The 15,802-nt window shown below is 46.3% G+C and overlaps 1 protein-coding gene across 6 annotated transcripts in view; it reads right to left on the reverse strand.

The window, feature by feature from the left end:
• LOC143670839 (armadillo repeat-containing X-linked protein 1-like) overlaps positions 1 to 15,537 on the reverse strand; it is an 88,674-nt gene extending 73,137 nt beyond the window's left edge. The window contains exons 1-6 of one of the 6 annotated variants that reach the window (XR_013169458.1): positions 15,111 to 15,207; positions 14,555 to 14,628; positions 13,742 to 13,817; positions 12,915 to 13,006; positions 12,494 to 12,592; positions 1,663 to 1,848 (exon numbers count right to left, since the gene is read on the reverse strand). Coding sequence is in view for 4 of the 6 variants with exons in the window: in XM_077145851.1 (XP_077001966.1) it covers positions 5,097 to 12,446 (7,350 nt within the window). In the remaining 2 variants the exon portion in view is untranslated. Of the gene's footprint in view, positions 1 to 1,662; positions 1,849 to 4,780; positions 12,593 to 12,914; positions 13,007 to 13,735; positions 13,818 to 14,554; positions 14,629 to 15,016; positions 15,214 to 15,490 lie in introns of those variants that run through there. The other 5 variants (XM_077145852.1, XM_077145851.1, XM_077145849.1 and 2 more) reach the window with 5 other exon arrangements.
• Between the last annotated feature and the right edge of the window lie 265 nt (positions 15,538 to 15,802).

Raw genomic sequence — 15,802 nt, forward strand, 5'->3', positions numbered from 1 at the left:
TCCTTAAAATGTTTAGGTATCCTGCTTTCCCCAGTGCATAGTTACTTAAGCAAATGCAAGGACTGGAGGAATAATTACTAAGCATATATGATAAGGGTACCCAGCCTTCCTTCAAACAATACATTCTGATCAAGAATTGGCTCAGGCCCAGAAGTTGGACAAGAGGTGGTAACTTTCTATTGAGGAAATTTCTCTAAGATTCCTGACCACATTTTTCTTTCCACTGTGCAGGTAAAGTACAGATTGTTGACTACCTATTTCCCCAGGGTACCATGTTCTTTGACCATTATTGTTCTCTTAACTATCTATTAACCATCAGTCCTACAGGGGCATTGTGTTCTATAAATTATCTCCATAGCTCTCTGCAGGTCAGGCTTTCCTGCCTGCCACTTTCACTCTCTTGTGTGCTTATGGTATTTGCATCCTCCTGGCTTCTGACAGTTAAGGGCAGACATACTGCTTTTATTGTTTCAGGGTCATCACCATTTCTATCAGTAATCTTAGTTCTGTAGCATCCTCTCTTACTCTGAGTCCTAGCCTGCAGGGAGCCACCACTGAACTAACTTCTTAGTGACACTGGTGCCCCCCTCACCAGCACATCACTTTAGTAAATGGTGTGTCTTTTGGGTCCTTCTGTAAAACAGTCCTCTGGAGAGTTTTCCGCCTTACATAATATATTTATTCTACCATTCTCACTTCTCTGTTCCTTTAATCCCTTCTCCCACCAATTGTGATTATAACTCTGACATTGCTACCTCACTTAATGTGGGCCATTGTTTTTTCCATACTTTGAAGAGTGATCCTAGCACTAGGGATTTTTGCAAGGATGTTAAATCCTGCATCCTGAGAGAGCACTGCCTAATCAATTAATTCTTCTCTATTCAATTTTATATTCCAGCCACTTAATCAAGTCCTCAAAATTCAGTTCCATGTTTATTCCCTCAGTGCCTGCCAATACATTCAGGCTAGGTCCTGTGTCTCCTTGTTGGTATATTCCCCTTCCTTCCTTATAAGGCCCAGCACATATGCAGCTAGGTTATACTGTAATTTAACCCCCATTATAGGCATGTTGTCTTTCAGAGGAAAAGGCTCAGCATGTTCAAGCACAGTCCAAGGCTAGCCCTTAATTGGGTGGCATGGGACACTTCTGAATGCCCAAGGGTTTCAGGAAAATCTGAGGATAGAAGACTTTCAGGGATATCAATCCAGATGTCCCCATTCTATATATCAGGGTGACTTTCATTCCTAACTGGGCCGTAATCTCAGCATAGCATACTTGTCTTGATTGGGATTTTAACTTTCTTTGCTTTGAGTAAATCCTGGGCCTGGTCTTCAAATTTCTCTATCCTCTAGCTGGAAAAGATGAGAGTCTCTTTAAATGCTATGAATGAAGTCCTCTGGCTTTCATACTTAGAGTCTAATTGTCAGTTATTGAATTCAGCTGTTCATTGCTTTTTTCCCAGCCATCAATTAAGCTAAAAAAATAGTCGCCCAATTCCTTGGTCTTCCTTATATATTTATTATTTCCCATATATCTTACAAAGGTCTGATATGTGTCAAGGTAATGCATTCCTTCCCACCAGTATGCCATCCTTGTCTCCTACCAGTGAAACTAACAATTTCTCTGCCACCTTGTACCAGGGACCTATCTACTCCACCTACCACCAATGATGAGGTCCTCATTGCCATCTGGGTATCAGGTGATCCATCTCCAAAATTTCATCACGTTGTATGCTTTCTTGAACCACTTCCTATATCAACTGTTGTAGTTTGAGTTCCCAGGTAGCAGATTTAGAGAGAGAGTTCAGCATGAAGGGTTTTTATTAGGAATGCTCTTGGGATCAACACCTGTGGAAGGGAAAAGACGGAAGTAGGATTGGACAGAGGGAGAAATTTGGGGCAAGAAGGCCAGTCACTCAGTCATCGGCTGTGAAGAACCCCAGGAAGGGGATACGACCTTGGGGGGGGTGGCTCTCTTCGGTCGACAGCTGAAGGCTGTCTGCTGGCAGCACACTTAGCAACTGAGATAATAAACTCTTTATTCCTGAATTGGGGGATAGAGCAGCAGATAACAGAATCCACCACAAGTCTGACACCATTCTTTTACATTGGAAAGTTGAAGGCCATTGAATGCTAGAGTTGAGAAGAGTTTTAATTTTAATGTAGTTATTAAGATTTAAACTTTCAAATATTTATATTTTCAGCCTTATTTAAATATTTATTTAAAAATTTAATTTATACTTTCCAAATATGTAGATATAAATATGTAAGCCTCCATTCATAATTTTGCTCCAGGCCCCTCAAATAATGCCTATAGGCCTACTTATCCTGGATCCATCCTTTTATTTTTTAGTAAATTATACAAACAATCCGTGTTTATTATATAAAAATAAAAAATACAGGTGATTACTCCCTGGTGGCGTGGGAGATGACCCCCAGGAATGAGCCTGGCCCTGGTACTGTGGCATCAACAATGCCATCCTGACCAAAAAGGGGAAGAGAAGTGTCACAAATAAGGTATCAGTGGCTGAGAGAGTTCAAGTGGAGTCGAGAGGCTACTCTAGAGGTCACTCTTAAACAAGCTTCAGTTAGACATCACGACCTATCATTACAAAACCCCAGCCAAAACCATACCTGCCAATCCTAAAGAACACCAAGGGTGTTATATAAGATTCTACAAAGATTCTTTGCACTAGGGTAACTTTACAGAAACCTACAATCTCCAGATGGGTCCCCGACCACATAAGTCCTGAAATGCAGAGGGGTCAGCCTCTCCAGAACATCAACTAGTTCCATCCCCCACCCCATATTATCGACAGACACTTCCAACATGAGAAAGTTAGTTGGAGAAAGATCAAAAGTGATGGTGGAGTTATACAGAAAAGGTAAGGTTTAACAAATGAGTATGATTGCTGAATCATTATACTGATATTTCTTTTAGACTCCAGTACCTTTGAGCAGCTAGAAATAAAAAACTAAAATTGTGCAATTGTGACCCATGTCAAACTCTGAAATCTGTTCAACAACTAATTGTTGTGATGTACTTTGAAACTTATCGCTTATATATATATATATATATATATATATATATATATACATATATATATATATATATATATATACATATATATATATATATTACTTAAAGAGAAGGAGAAGTATAACAGAGAAGATAGCATTTAACAAATGAGTATGACTGCCGAATCATTACATTGATACTTCTGTTACTTTCCAGCATCTTGAAGCAGCTAGAAGAAAAACCAAAAAATCGTGGAACTGTAACCCATAACAAACTTTAAAACCTGTTCTATAACTACTTGTTAAAACATACTTGGAAAATTTATTGCTTTTTTGTATATAGGTTATATTTCACAATAAAAAAAACATTTTAAAAATCCAGGTGGTTAAAAAACAGATTTTCAACCAAGGGGAATAATTAATATTTTTAGAGATAATTTAAACACATATTTTTTTCTTCCTAAAAAAATCTGACATGCTCTTGCAACCTATTTTTCCTACTTAAGATTATGTGCTGAATTTTTTCATGAAAAAAATGTAGAAGACCATCACCATTTTCAAAGAATGAATAATATTTCAATGTGTAGACATACTGTAATTTGTTTAGCCAACTGCCTATTATAATACACTTGCGTTGCTTACAATCCTTCACTCTTAAAAACTCTATGAAGATGCACTAATTGGTACAAACAAATTATTTGATTCATTCCAAAGGATACATTTCTATAAGTAGAATAACCAGGTCAAAGGGTACACACATCTTCCAAATGGACCTTGTACCAGTGTGTACTCCCACCATCACACTTTGAGAGTGCCTCTTTCCCCATAGCCTCACCAACACAAAGGGTTGGGAAAGAGATGAATCTTCTCCCACATGGATTCCAACAGCATTTTCAAGGATTCCATGAATGCCTTTCCCCAACCAAACTTGTAAAGGATATCTGATATAAGAATAAATTTATTTTAGTTCTACTTTACTTTCTTATTACTTTCATTGTAACCAACTTATTCAGTTACATAGACACCAGAGTTAACCAAGAAAGAAGACATTTTCCTTTCCAATGCCCCCTGGATCATAAAATTGTCCCTATCTGTAGGCCGCCAGAACAGGTGCCAGCACTTATTATTTCAAAGGGTTTTTCTACTTGCATTTTCCCCTTACCATTTCCACAGCCACCAGTGAAATTTCAGCTTTCTCATCTCATGCATGGACTATAATAGCAACTCCCTCTTTTTCCAATCTCCAGTCACCACCCCTCTCCTCACCCCAACTCTATATCTATCCTACACACAAACCAGCTACATTCGTTTTCCTTTCATCCTGTCATTCCTCTGGTCACAAAAGGCTCTGGTGCTTCCCAGGAGTGGATGGAGTAACATCAGAGTAACATCATGGAGGTCTCCATGAATGGGACGCACTCCAACTGTCCAAGCCTATCTCCTACTACTCCCCTCCCCACACTCTCCATTCCGGGTAGGCCAGAGAGAAGGAGCAGAATTCTCACCTCCATGCCTTTCCTCCCTCCTGGAGTACCCTTCTGACCCTTTATATCCTATCCTCCAATCCCAGAGGATTTGTGTCTCCCTCCTCCGTAAAACTTTCCCTGAGCACTGCTGCCTATGGAAGTTTCTGCATCTGCCTATGATCAAGAGACTTCCTGTATTGTTAGTATCTTTCCATTTCCATGTATATTAATTTCCAAATAGATCATAAACTCAAGGACAAGAACGAGGTCTTTTTTTTTTGTCACTTAAAGCACACAACTTTATTGATGACATAAAAATAAAGTCTCAAATGTATAAACATAAGTCCACACAAAGGACCAAAGATTAACTTACTTATGAAAAATCAGTTCATTTCTGCTCATGAAGCATACTAAAATTATCTCAATCCAGGCAAGATAAAAATCAACATGTATATTTTGAGTACATTCAAATTCATTTGATGTTCATAAAATGGTCCAGCAACAGACCATCATAGGTAACATCAATTTCCAGGTTATTATGTAGTTTACAATTTGCATTACTTCCAGGCTGCAAAACCAAAATATTACTCAAATTTATTTGGATACAGCTAATCAGAGTTTGCTTATTAATAGCTCGACTCTTTCTTTCACCTCAGGGTCATTATATTCTGTCACTAAGACTCTAAGTTTTTTGGCCCATACTCTTGGTCGTTGGAATAGGAAATAAAGAGAATTTTTACCAAACTTGTCCTGGGTAAATATTTTTGCTCTTTTTTTAAAATGGTAATTGATATTGTCAAATAGAGAAAGAGCATTAAGGATATTCTCTTTTGTCTCTTTCTTGTTAAAGATGTTAATCAGAGTTGGTGGTGCATTGGCAATGAGCAAGTCTTTTGTCATAGATGGATTTTTAGAGAAATTCACAAGCATTTTCAAAATATGATCTTTAGTTTCTCCACTTCCCACTGTTAACAAACGAAGAAATTCTGAAATATAATTTGTAACCATATGTTGATATTCACTAGTAATGGTCAGGTGCTTTATCAGTCTTAATCCAGCCAACTGTACACTTGAATTCAAGGGATAGGTGACAGTGTCTTCACATACTTGATTTAGATATGTTTTAACTTTCCTATGATTTTCAGCAGCCACCGAGATGTTATTCAGTGCATTCAAAGCCCTCTGCCTAACACTGGGGTAGGGATTATTGAGCAAACTTTCAATAACTGAGATTCCACCTACATTACGAATGGCTTCTTCTTGGGAATATGGATGATCAGAACTATTATACAGAGCATTATTGGCGATTTCATGAATAGAAGGATCCTCAGTCATCTCAATCATGCAAATGAGTTTTTCAAGCTCTCGAGGATTCATATTAGCTTCGTGTTTACAGTGGCAGGCCCAGGGCCGAATCTTCTCCCCAGCCCTGATCTGCTTTCCGAGCTCTTCTTCAGGTGGGAAGCAAGACTCCTTTCGGTATGGGAAAGTCGTTTCTGTCCAGATCATGGCTCCAGCCCATGACCCCATTCCTGCCCCAGGGACCATGCATGGATATGTACCTATTGACTCACCTGATTTTTTAGCTTTAGCCCTAAATTCAGGTTTGTCCTCACTTCTGTTTTCATTAGTGGCCCAGAGCCAAGATGTTATATTGACCTCACCAGCAGCCTCAAGCTTATCCTTGATGCCAGCCGTATCCTTAGCCCCATCCTCAAAATTGGCATCTTTCCTACTCTTGGATCTTAATCCAGTACTGTCCTCAATCTCAGCCCAAAACAAGGACCTTAAACTGATTTCCTCAATATCAGGGCTAGACCTTGTACTTAGCTCATCTTCATCTACATCCCTAGTCAAAGTCCAAGACCCTATGCCCCCCTTTTCCCCAGTCCCAAGCTTAGACTCTGTAGTGGTTGTATCTCCATCCCAGAGCCAAGATCTCATCCTGGCTTTGGCTCCAGCCTCAACCTGTGCACAGGAACCCATAATGGCTGCCTCTTCAGATCTGATCCAGGACCCATTACTGGTCTTGTCCTCAGCCCCAAACCTGGAACTAATGATAGCCTCTTCCCCAGCTCCTGATCTGAATTCAATACTGGCCTCAGCCTTACCTCTAGGCCTAGATACATTATTATCCTTTTCCCCTGTCCAGCACCAAGACCCTATATTACCATCATCCCCAGCCCCAAACAAGGATTCTTCATTGTTCTCTTCCCCAGTCCTAACCTGGGACCTTCTATCGGCTTGGTCTTCAGCCCTAGTCCAGGGCACTCCACTGGCCTGTTCTCCAGGCTCAGATGAGTGCCTTCTACTGGTCTGATCCTCGGCCCTATCCCAGGACTCTATACTGGTGTCATTCCCAGATCTATACCCAATCCAGGATGCTTCTACATCAACTTGATCCTTAAATTGAGGTTTAGAACAGCCATCAGACTCATCCCCACTCCCAGTCCAGGTTCCTCCACTGGCCTGATTCCTGGTTCCAGGCCAGGATCCACCATAGGACTGCTCTACAGGCCCTGGCCCACACCCTCCACCAAACTGGTCCCCAGACCTCAGCCTAGACCCTCCTTCATTGGCCTGATCCTCAAATCCAGGCTTGGAACAGTCACGAGTCTGATCCCCAGCCTCAGTCCAGGACTCTCCACTGATCTGACTCCCAGTTCCAGCCCAGGACCTACCATAAGATTGGTTAGTAGGTCTCACCCTAGACCCCGCAACAGAATTTCTTTCACTGGCCTGACTCCCAGTGCAGGCGCAAAACCATCCACTGACCTGTTCCCCAGTATCAGTCCACGATCTTACATTACATGGGTCCATGGGTCCCAACTGAGACCCTGCATCAGTCTGGTCACCAGCTCCAGCCTGGCCACCAACTCCTTTACTGGCCTGAACCTCAAATCTAGGCTTGGACCCTCCACTAGCCTGACTCCCTATGGCAGCACAGGTCTTACTGCTGGACTTATCTACAAGCCCCAACCTAGATCCTCCACCAGCCTGGTCCCCAGACTCAACACAGGACTTTCCTCCACTGACCTGATCCCCAGTCACAGCCACAGCCCAAGACTCACCACCAGACTGGTCCACAGGCCCTAGCCTGGTCCTGGGCCTTTCACTGGCTTGGTCTCCAGTGTCAGCCCAGCACCTTCCTGTGGACTGGTCGATAGGCACAAGCAGAGACCTTCCATTGGCAGAGCCACTAGCTCCAGCCTGGCCACCAACTCCCTCACTGGACTCATTCTCAAATCTTGGCTTGGACCCAACACAAGATTGATCCCTAGTCCCAGCCCAGGAATCTCTGCCAGCTTGGTCCCCAGATGCAAACAAGGACTCTTCACTGGCCTGATTCCCAGTGGCAGACCAGAACCTACTACTGGACTGATCTACGGTCCCCAGCCTAGAACCTCCATCAGACTGGTTCCCAGTGTCAACACAGGACCTTCCTCCACTGGCCTGATGCCCAGCCCCAGCCCATGACTCACTGCTAAACTGATCCACAGGCCCCAACCTGGACCTTCTACTGGCTTTGTCTGTAGTGTCAGCACAGGACCCACCACTGGACTGGTCCATGGGGTCCAACTTAGACACTTCATTTGCCTGACTACCAGCTCCAGTCTGGCCACCAACTCTTCCACAAGTCAGATTCTCAAATCTAGTCTTGGATCCACCACCAGCCTGATTCCCGGGCCCAGCCCAAGACCCTTCACTGGCTTGGTCCCCAGCTCCAACCAAGAACCCTCCACTGGCCTGATTCCCATTGGCAGACCAGGACCTACTACTGGACTGGTCCATAAGCCCCAACTTAGACCCTTCCTTGACCTGGTTACCAGCTCCAGCCTGGCCACCAACTCCCCCACTGGCTTGATCCTCAAATCTAGGCTTGGGTCCAACACCAAACTGTTCCCCAGACGCTCCACTGGCCTGGTCCACTGCCCCAGCCCAATACACAGTACTAGCCACATTCCCAGCTCTAGTCCCAGTCCAGGATCCCCCACTAGCCTGAATCCCAGCCCCATCCAAGGACCTTCGCTTGGCTTGTTCCTTAGCCCCAGCCCATGAATTCCCACTGGCTTGTTTCTCAGTCCCAGTCCAGTACACTTTAATGGCCTCTTCCCCATCCAAGGGCCCCCCACTGGACTTGTTCCCAGACCAGAACTTTTCACTAGCCTGAAACCTAAGCCAAGACTTTCCACTGGCCTGGTGCCCAGCTCCAGACCAGGACCCAATACCATCTTCATTCCCAACCCTAGACTCACCCCAGGATTGGATGCTGGGCTCGTCATAAGCCATGGTCCCAGCTCTAATAATGTCTTCATTCTCACCTTCAGCCCAAGAGAAGCTATTCTTCCAGTATCCATCCCTGGTGTGAAATCTAAATTTGATCCACCTTTCAGCAGCAATCCAGTCCTCAATACCTATTCCATTCCAGTAATAGTGATGAACCTTCCCCTGAGTCTCCCTGCAGATCTGAATGCCTGACCCACCCTCAGTCTCACAATTGGTAATGGCTCCAGACTTTGCAGAGACGGCTACATCTGCTGTAGCTTCTTCCTCAGTCCTGAGCATAACCTTATCCTTTGCCTCTGGCAAGGGCTCACTCTGAAAACTGGCCACAGCATGGGGCTGAGCAAAGTCTTTTGTATCTGCTCCTGCTCCATCCTTAGACATAGTATTGGGATTGCCCCTGACCTTACTCCTGGTACCAGACAAGGACACAGTCTGAGAACTGGCCACATCCTGAGACTGAACAGAGTCCTTTGTATCTGCTCCAGCTGCTGCATTATATACATCATTGAGATTGCACCTGACCTTATTCCTGGCACCATGCAGAGACTCAGACTGGGAACTGATCACCATATGGGGCTGGACAGAATCCCTTGTATCTGCTCCAGCCTCTGTCTTAGATACAGCACTGGAATTGCCTCTGGCCTTACTCCTGCCACCAGACATGGTCTCGACCTGGGAACTGATCACCATCTGGGGCTGGACACAGTCCTTTGTATCTGCCCCAGTCTCAGGTTTAGACACAGCATTGAGATTGCTCCCAGCCTTATTGCTGCCACTAGGCAAGGCCTCAACATGAGAACTGGTTGTAGCCTGGGGCTGGGCAGAACCCTTGGCATCTTCCCCAACCCCTGGTTTAGACACAGCATTGGGATTGCCCCTGGCCTTATTGCTGCCACCCGGATAGGCCCTGGCCTGGGAACTGACCACAGCTTGTGGCTGGATGGCATCCCTTGTATCTGCCCCATTCTCTGTCTTAGACATAGCATTGGGATTCCCTCTGGCTTTGTTGCTGATACCAGGCAAAGCCTCAACCTGGGAACTGACAACAGCCTTTGGCTGGACAGATTCCTTTGTATCTGCCTCAGCTCCTGTTTTAGATGCAGCATTGGAATTGCCCCTGGCCTTATTGCTGCCCCTAGGAAAGGCCTTGGCCTGGGAACTGTCAACAGCCTGTAGCTGGACACAGTCCCTTGTATCTACCTTATCCTCTGTCTTAGACATAGCACTAAGATTGCCCCTGGTTTTATTGCTGCCACCAGGCAAGGCCTCAACCTGGGAACTGACCACAGTCTGTGGCTGGACAGAGTCTCTTGTATCTACCTTGGCCCCTAATTTAGACGCAGCATTGGGGTTGCCCCTGGTCTTATTTCTGCCACCAGACAAGGCCTTGGCCTGTGAACTGACCATAGTCAGGGGCTGAACAGAGTCCTTTGTATGAGCCCCGGCCCCTGGTTTAGATGCAACATTGGGATTGCCCCTGGCCTTATTGCTGCCACCAGGCAAAGCCTCCACCTGGGAACTGACCACAGCCTGTGGCTGGACAGAGCCCCTCATATCTGCCTCATCTTCTGTCTTAGACACAGCATTAGGATTGCTCCTGGCCTTATTCCTGCCACCAGGTGAGGCTTCAGCCTGGGAAGTGACCAGAGAATGAGGATGTACAGAGTCCCTTATATCTGCCTTGCCCCCTGGTTTAGACATAGCATTGGGATTGACCCTGGCTTTATTGCTACCATCAAGCAAGACCTCGGCCTTAGAATTGACCACAGTCTGAGGCTGGATAAAATCCTTTGTATCTGCCCTGGCCCCTGGTTTAAACACTGCATTGGACTTGCCTCTGGCCTTATTCCTGCCACCAGGTAAATCCTCGGCCTGGGAACTGACCACAGCCTGACGCTGAGCACAGACCGTCAAGTCTGTTTTAGCTTCTGACCTAGAATTAGCATTAAGAGCATCCTTATCTTCAACTCTGGAATCAGGCCAGTCATCAGCCTTTGTCTTGACTCCAGCCTGAGGATGTGTACTGGTTTTCATGTCTACCCCAACCCTTGTTTTACCCTTGGCATTGGCTTTGCCCTTACCCTTACCTCTAGCACTAGATAAGGTTTCAACCTGGCTCTTAGCCATAGCCTGAGACTGTGCCTTCATATCTGTCCCAGGTACTTCCTTAGGCATAGTATTGGTATTGTCCCTAGCCTTGATTCTGCCATCAGATAAGGCATCGGCCTGAACATTGGCCAGAGGTGGAGGCTGTTTACTAGACATCATTTCCATTCCAGTCCCTGCCTTAGACATAGCATTGGGATTACCTCTGGCCTTAACTTTGGCATCAGGCAAGGCTTCAGTCTGGACATTGGCCCTCAGGTTTTCCTTGGCTCCAGCTTTAGACATGGCATTGGGCATGCCTCTGGCTTTAAGCCTGGCATCAAGCCTGGCATCATTCTGAGCACAGATTATAGCCTGAGGCTGAGCAGCAACCTTCATGTCAGTTCCAGTCATTGCCCTAGATACGTCACTAGGATTTCCCCTGCCAACAATCCTGGCATCAGATGTAGCCTCAGCCTGTTTTTCGGCTGCAGTTGGAGGTTGTGCACCAGCTTTCATATCTGGCCCAGGCCCTGCCTTACACATGACATTGGTATTACCCCCAGCATTAACCCTTGCCCCAGGCATGGTATCAACCTGGGCCTTGGCAACAATCTGAAGCTCAGCAGAAGCCTTCAAGTCTGCCCCAGAACCTGCCCTAGACATGGTTTTGCCATTCCCCCTTGCTTCAACCCCAGCACCAGGCATGTCTTCAACCTGGATCTTGGCTACAGGCTGAGACTGTACACAGGACTCCATGTCCATTCCAGATGCTTCTCTAGACATGGCATTAGAATTTCCTCTAGTATCAACTGTGCCACCAGTTCTGGCCTCAGTCTGAGTCTTGACCACATTCACAGTCTCTTCCAGGGCTCTTGCCTTGGTCTGAGCCACAACTCCAGTTTTTTTCACAGCCCCCAATTTGGCCACTTCTGTGGTCACCATCGAGGCTTCAGTCTGTGTCACCATTACTCTGTTAATCTTTGTGGGTTTTTCAGCCAATATATGAGCTTCAGCTTTGATCTGCACCATTGCTTCTTTCTTGGCTTCTGCCTTGGCAACCAGTGGGCAAGCTTTAGCCTTGGTCTGTGTTACTACTTCTTTCTTGACTACTCTCTCAGCCTCAGCCTCAGTTTGGGTCACTGCCTGTTTCTTGGCCACTTCCCTGGCTCTGGCCTTGGTCTCAGTCCGAGTCACTGCCTCTGTCTTGACCACTGTTTCAGCCACTGCTTTGGTCTTAACTTGGGTCTCTTCCCCAGACATTGCTTTGGCCTGGGAGCTGACCTTGGGTTTGGTTATAATAGTGCCCTTGGTCTCTACTTCAGCCCCAGCCCCATTTCCTGCTCCAGTTTCTGCTCCAGTCTCAGCCTGGGGTCTAGTTTCAAACTCTGCCTCAGCCCTGGCTTCACTCATGGCCAAAGTCTGATTCTGTACCTCAACCACATTCTCCATCTTGACTTTGGACCCATTTCTGGCCAATCTCTTCACACTCTGGGCTCTTCCCTTTGTTAATCTGTAAAGGCAGTAGCAGGTACCAGCCCAGATCACCAGTCCTGCAGTCGCCCAGCCCACTTCCTGAATGCGACCCATGTAGTCACCCCTGCCAAAGGCACAAACAAGGTACACAGAGGGCTCACTCAGGCTTGGGAAAGAGGGTGGTAGGTCTGGGTGTAGGCCTGTGTGGGTGCTGGTCTTCGGCCAATCAAAGGCCACTACAGCTGTCACTGGAGGCAGACCTAGAAGTGGAGGAAGGAAATGAAACTAAAATCTCTCTCCTAATTCGATCAGGAATGAGTAAAAATTACACGTTTGGTGGGAGAAGAGTATGATTAGCAAACTCTCTCCATTCTCCTTATTTCATCCCCTCCCCACCCTCCCCAGTGCCCCAAATATTTCCCCCAAGGTTCTTCCACACACATGTCCCTATACCAAATTAACAGTGGATAGGATGATGGGAGAGTTGGCCACCAGTAGGAGAGACTGATAAACTGCAAGACCTTAATTTTTACTGGATTTACTCTGACCACAACTCCCACAGTTCCCCCCCATCATACCAACCTGTAATGCTCCAAGGCAGTTTCCTCCTCTTTCCTTCTCTTGATTGGTGATACACCCTAAAGTAGATCTATAAACTCGTGAAATCCTTGGGTCTAAATAGAGACAAACAGATGGAGGGACAGATGAGGACGGAGAGTTTGTTTTTGATGGGACTGGCACATTATTAGCACACTATCTACTCTCCTCCTGATTTCAGCCCACTCCCTCAGGTGCTACCATACTCTTCTTTATACCAAAACAAAGGTGAAGGTGGGGGGTAAGTAACAGGGATGGTGGGAAAAGTGGCTGGGAAAAGGAGAGACTGAGGATACTCCAGACTGGACCTGAGCCTTACTGTGTGCATGCTGGTCTCCACAAATCCATTCCACAGGTCTTCCCAGACCGTCTCCACCCTCTTGCTAGCCTATACAGATCAGTGGCAATTTCTTCCATGTTTCTTTACTTACAGTGATTTCATCAACCCTTATAGGAGACCTACAGGCAGGTCTTTGGACAAGTAAACAAACAACAGGTAATAGAGACTGAGTAACTGGTGGAACAAGCACCCTGGTCCCTGATTTCCCTGGGCCTTTCCAGAACCCAAGTCTAGTTTGCTAATGTGTCCTTATCTCATGGTCTCCCTCTTAGTCAGACTCCAGCCTACCCTTACCACAATGTTTGTATCATTTCCTGCACTGAAATCAATAGGGGGTATGGTAGCATTGGGGCAATCTGATAGAGTATAGGAAAGGGAGAAATGCTTTCCATCGAGATCCTTTCAAGGCTCAGTCATTTCCTGCGTTCAACCTCTCTTATTATCCCCAGGTACTGCCCATATTCACCCCAACCTCCAGGGTTCCAGGCCAGGCTCCTCTTTTCTCTTGCTTCCAATGCGAAGGCCCTACTGTAGGCTGATAGGAAGACCTAGGAACAAACAGAAAAAGGAAAGTATGACTGTTGAGTACTTGTGATATCCCAACATGTAAGACATGGGTACCCATACCTGCCTTCCTGGATTTCAAAACCCATTTTCTTGGCAGAAAGAACCTAGGGCTTTCCCAGCACTGAATGGGAAAGGTAGAAAAGGGAAGCCAGAAATGTGAAAGCAGAGAGATGGAGACAAATTTTTTGGAAACCACCTGTAGGATTCTAGGGCTTCCCCCCAAATCCACTATGTCCTTCACCAGGATAGGTAGGTGACGGTATCTGGAAAACTAGAGGACGGTGGAGAGGCGGCGGCCCCCAGATCCCATACTCTAGATGGCCTGCTGCCATCTGCTTCCCCTTAAATACATCTCCAGAAGTCTCCAGAAATAGAAGAGACAAAGTTATGGGAGAAGACTTCCACTTCTATAAAATCACTCCCCAAAGGCTACCTCAAACAAATTATGGTAATATTCTTTGATACAGCAATTTGTGTTTTCTCAATATTATCTGAAGTGCAAATATAAGTATCTGTAGAAAGTTTTTTTTTATTGGCCTTCAACATACAGTTTAAGTGAAAAATCTTAAGCTTGATAAGTAAACACCATTTAAGATAAATCCCCCTAGCTAGGCCCACCCCACATCCCAACAAGATAGCGGTGCCTGGGTCCCTGTCATGTACAATTCACCTAGAAAGTCAATGGTTCACAGACTAGTGTGCCCATGCTCATACTAACCTCCACAGATCCTGTGCAGCTTCTCCTCTCCTTCCCTCGCCTGACCAACAAACAGTGCCACTCGGAACTACAGTCTGACAGGAGAGAGGAAAGACGCTGAGTGCTGAGACCATCACTCAGGGCATAAATCCCAATGTTCATCTTTCAGATTCAGGAACCTGGGTGTCAAACGTCCCTCCCAACATTCTGAGGCACCACTCCCGCAGTCCAGTCACTAAGGCCCACCATTTTCTCTGCAAATGCCACCGTGGCGCATCCCTTTCACTAAAATGGGCAGGAGGCCGTCAAGCGCGGTCAGTTATTACAATCAGAGAGGACCAGCATCTCAATCTCTGCCTTTTCCGCTGAAAACATTCCCCCCCACCATCCGCTGGGTCAAAGCCCACTGTTCCCTTGCACAGATTTTCGGTGGGGTAGTGGGGAAGGGGAGGTCGGGAGAATCAGAAGCGAAGACTCCTAGACCTTGAGCCTGCAGTGCATCCCATCCTTCGCCCACCGCCGAGGTCCCCAGGTGGCGGCCGAGGCGCTGCAGCTCGTGAGCCCCGGGGGCCCTTACCTGCCCCGTTTTCCCCCGGCCGGATGCCAGCCCGCCGGAGCTGGTTCCCAGACCCGAGTGACGACTGCATTGAAAGCTGCGTCACTCTGCAGCTCCCGATCACGTGAAGGCCGCGCGTCACTGCTGACCCCAACCCCCACCCCAGCAGACGGGGAGTGCAATACGATCCCTCCCCACTTCTTCTCCTCCTCTCCACCGCACCATCTGCGCAGGCACGGACACCCATGCCGACCCCTCTTTGTGCCATGGTTTCCCAGCGCACAGCAGCACCACCGTCAGTCATTCTGGTTCTCTCAGATGAGGCCACAGGAAACATTACAGCCTTGTACCCACCGCCCCTTTCTGGTTACCAGGAAGGATCTCCATCCCACCTCACCCACCAGACTTTGGTCTTTTCTGCTTCTTATTTGAGGAATCTTCTTTCTCTCTTAGCGCGCGCGCGCGCACACACACACACACACACACACACACACACACACCCTCCAGTAGTCCAGCGGGTGCACCAAAATTGGCTAGAGAAGGGAGAGCCAACAAGGAAAGCAAAGGTTTAACGTTCTTTTCTGTTCTGTTCTTTTTTTCTTTTCCTTTTAACGTCGTTATGCATTCATTGTGTTTGTAATCAGAAACTGCAGTGAAGCCATCTGCATTGACATAAAAATATATTCAGGTTACAAAAATAGGAAAAAAGCATT

Source organism: Tamandua tetradactyla, chromosome X (assembly GCF_023851605.1).
Source record: "Tamandua tetradactyla isolate mTamTet1 chromosome X, mTamTet1.pri, whole genome shotgun sequence".
Lineage (NCBI taxonomy): Eukaryota > Metazoa > Chordata > Mammalia > Pilosa > Myrmecophagidae > Tamandua > Tamandua tetradactyla.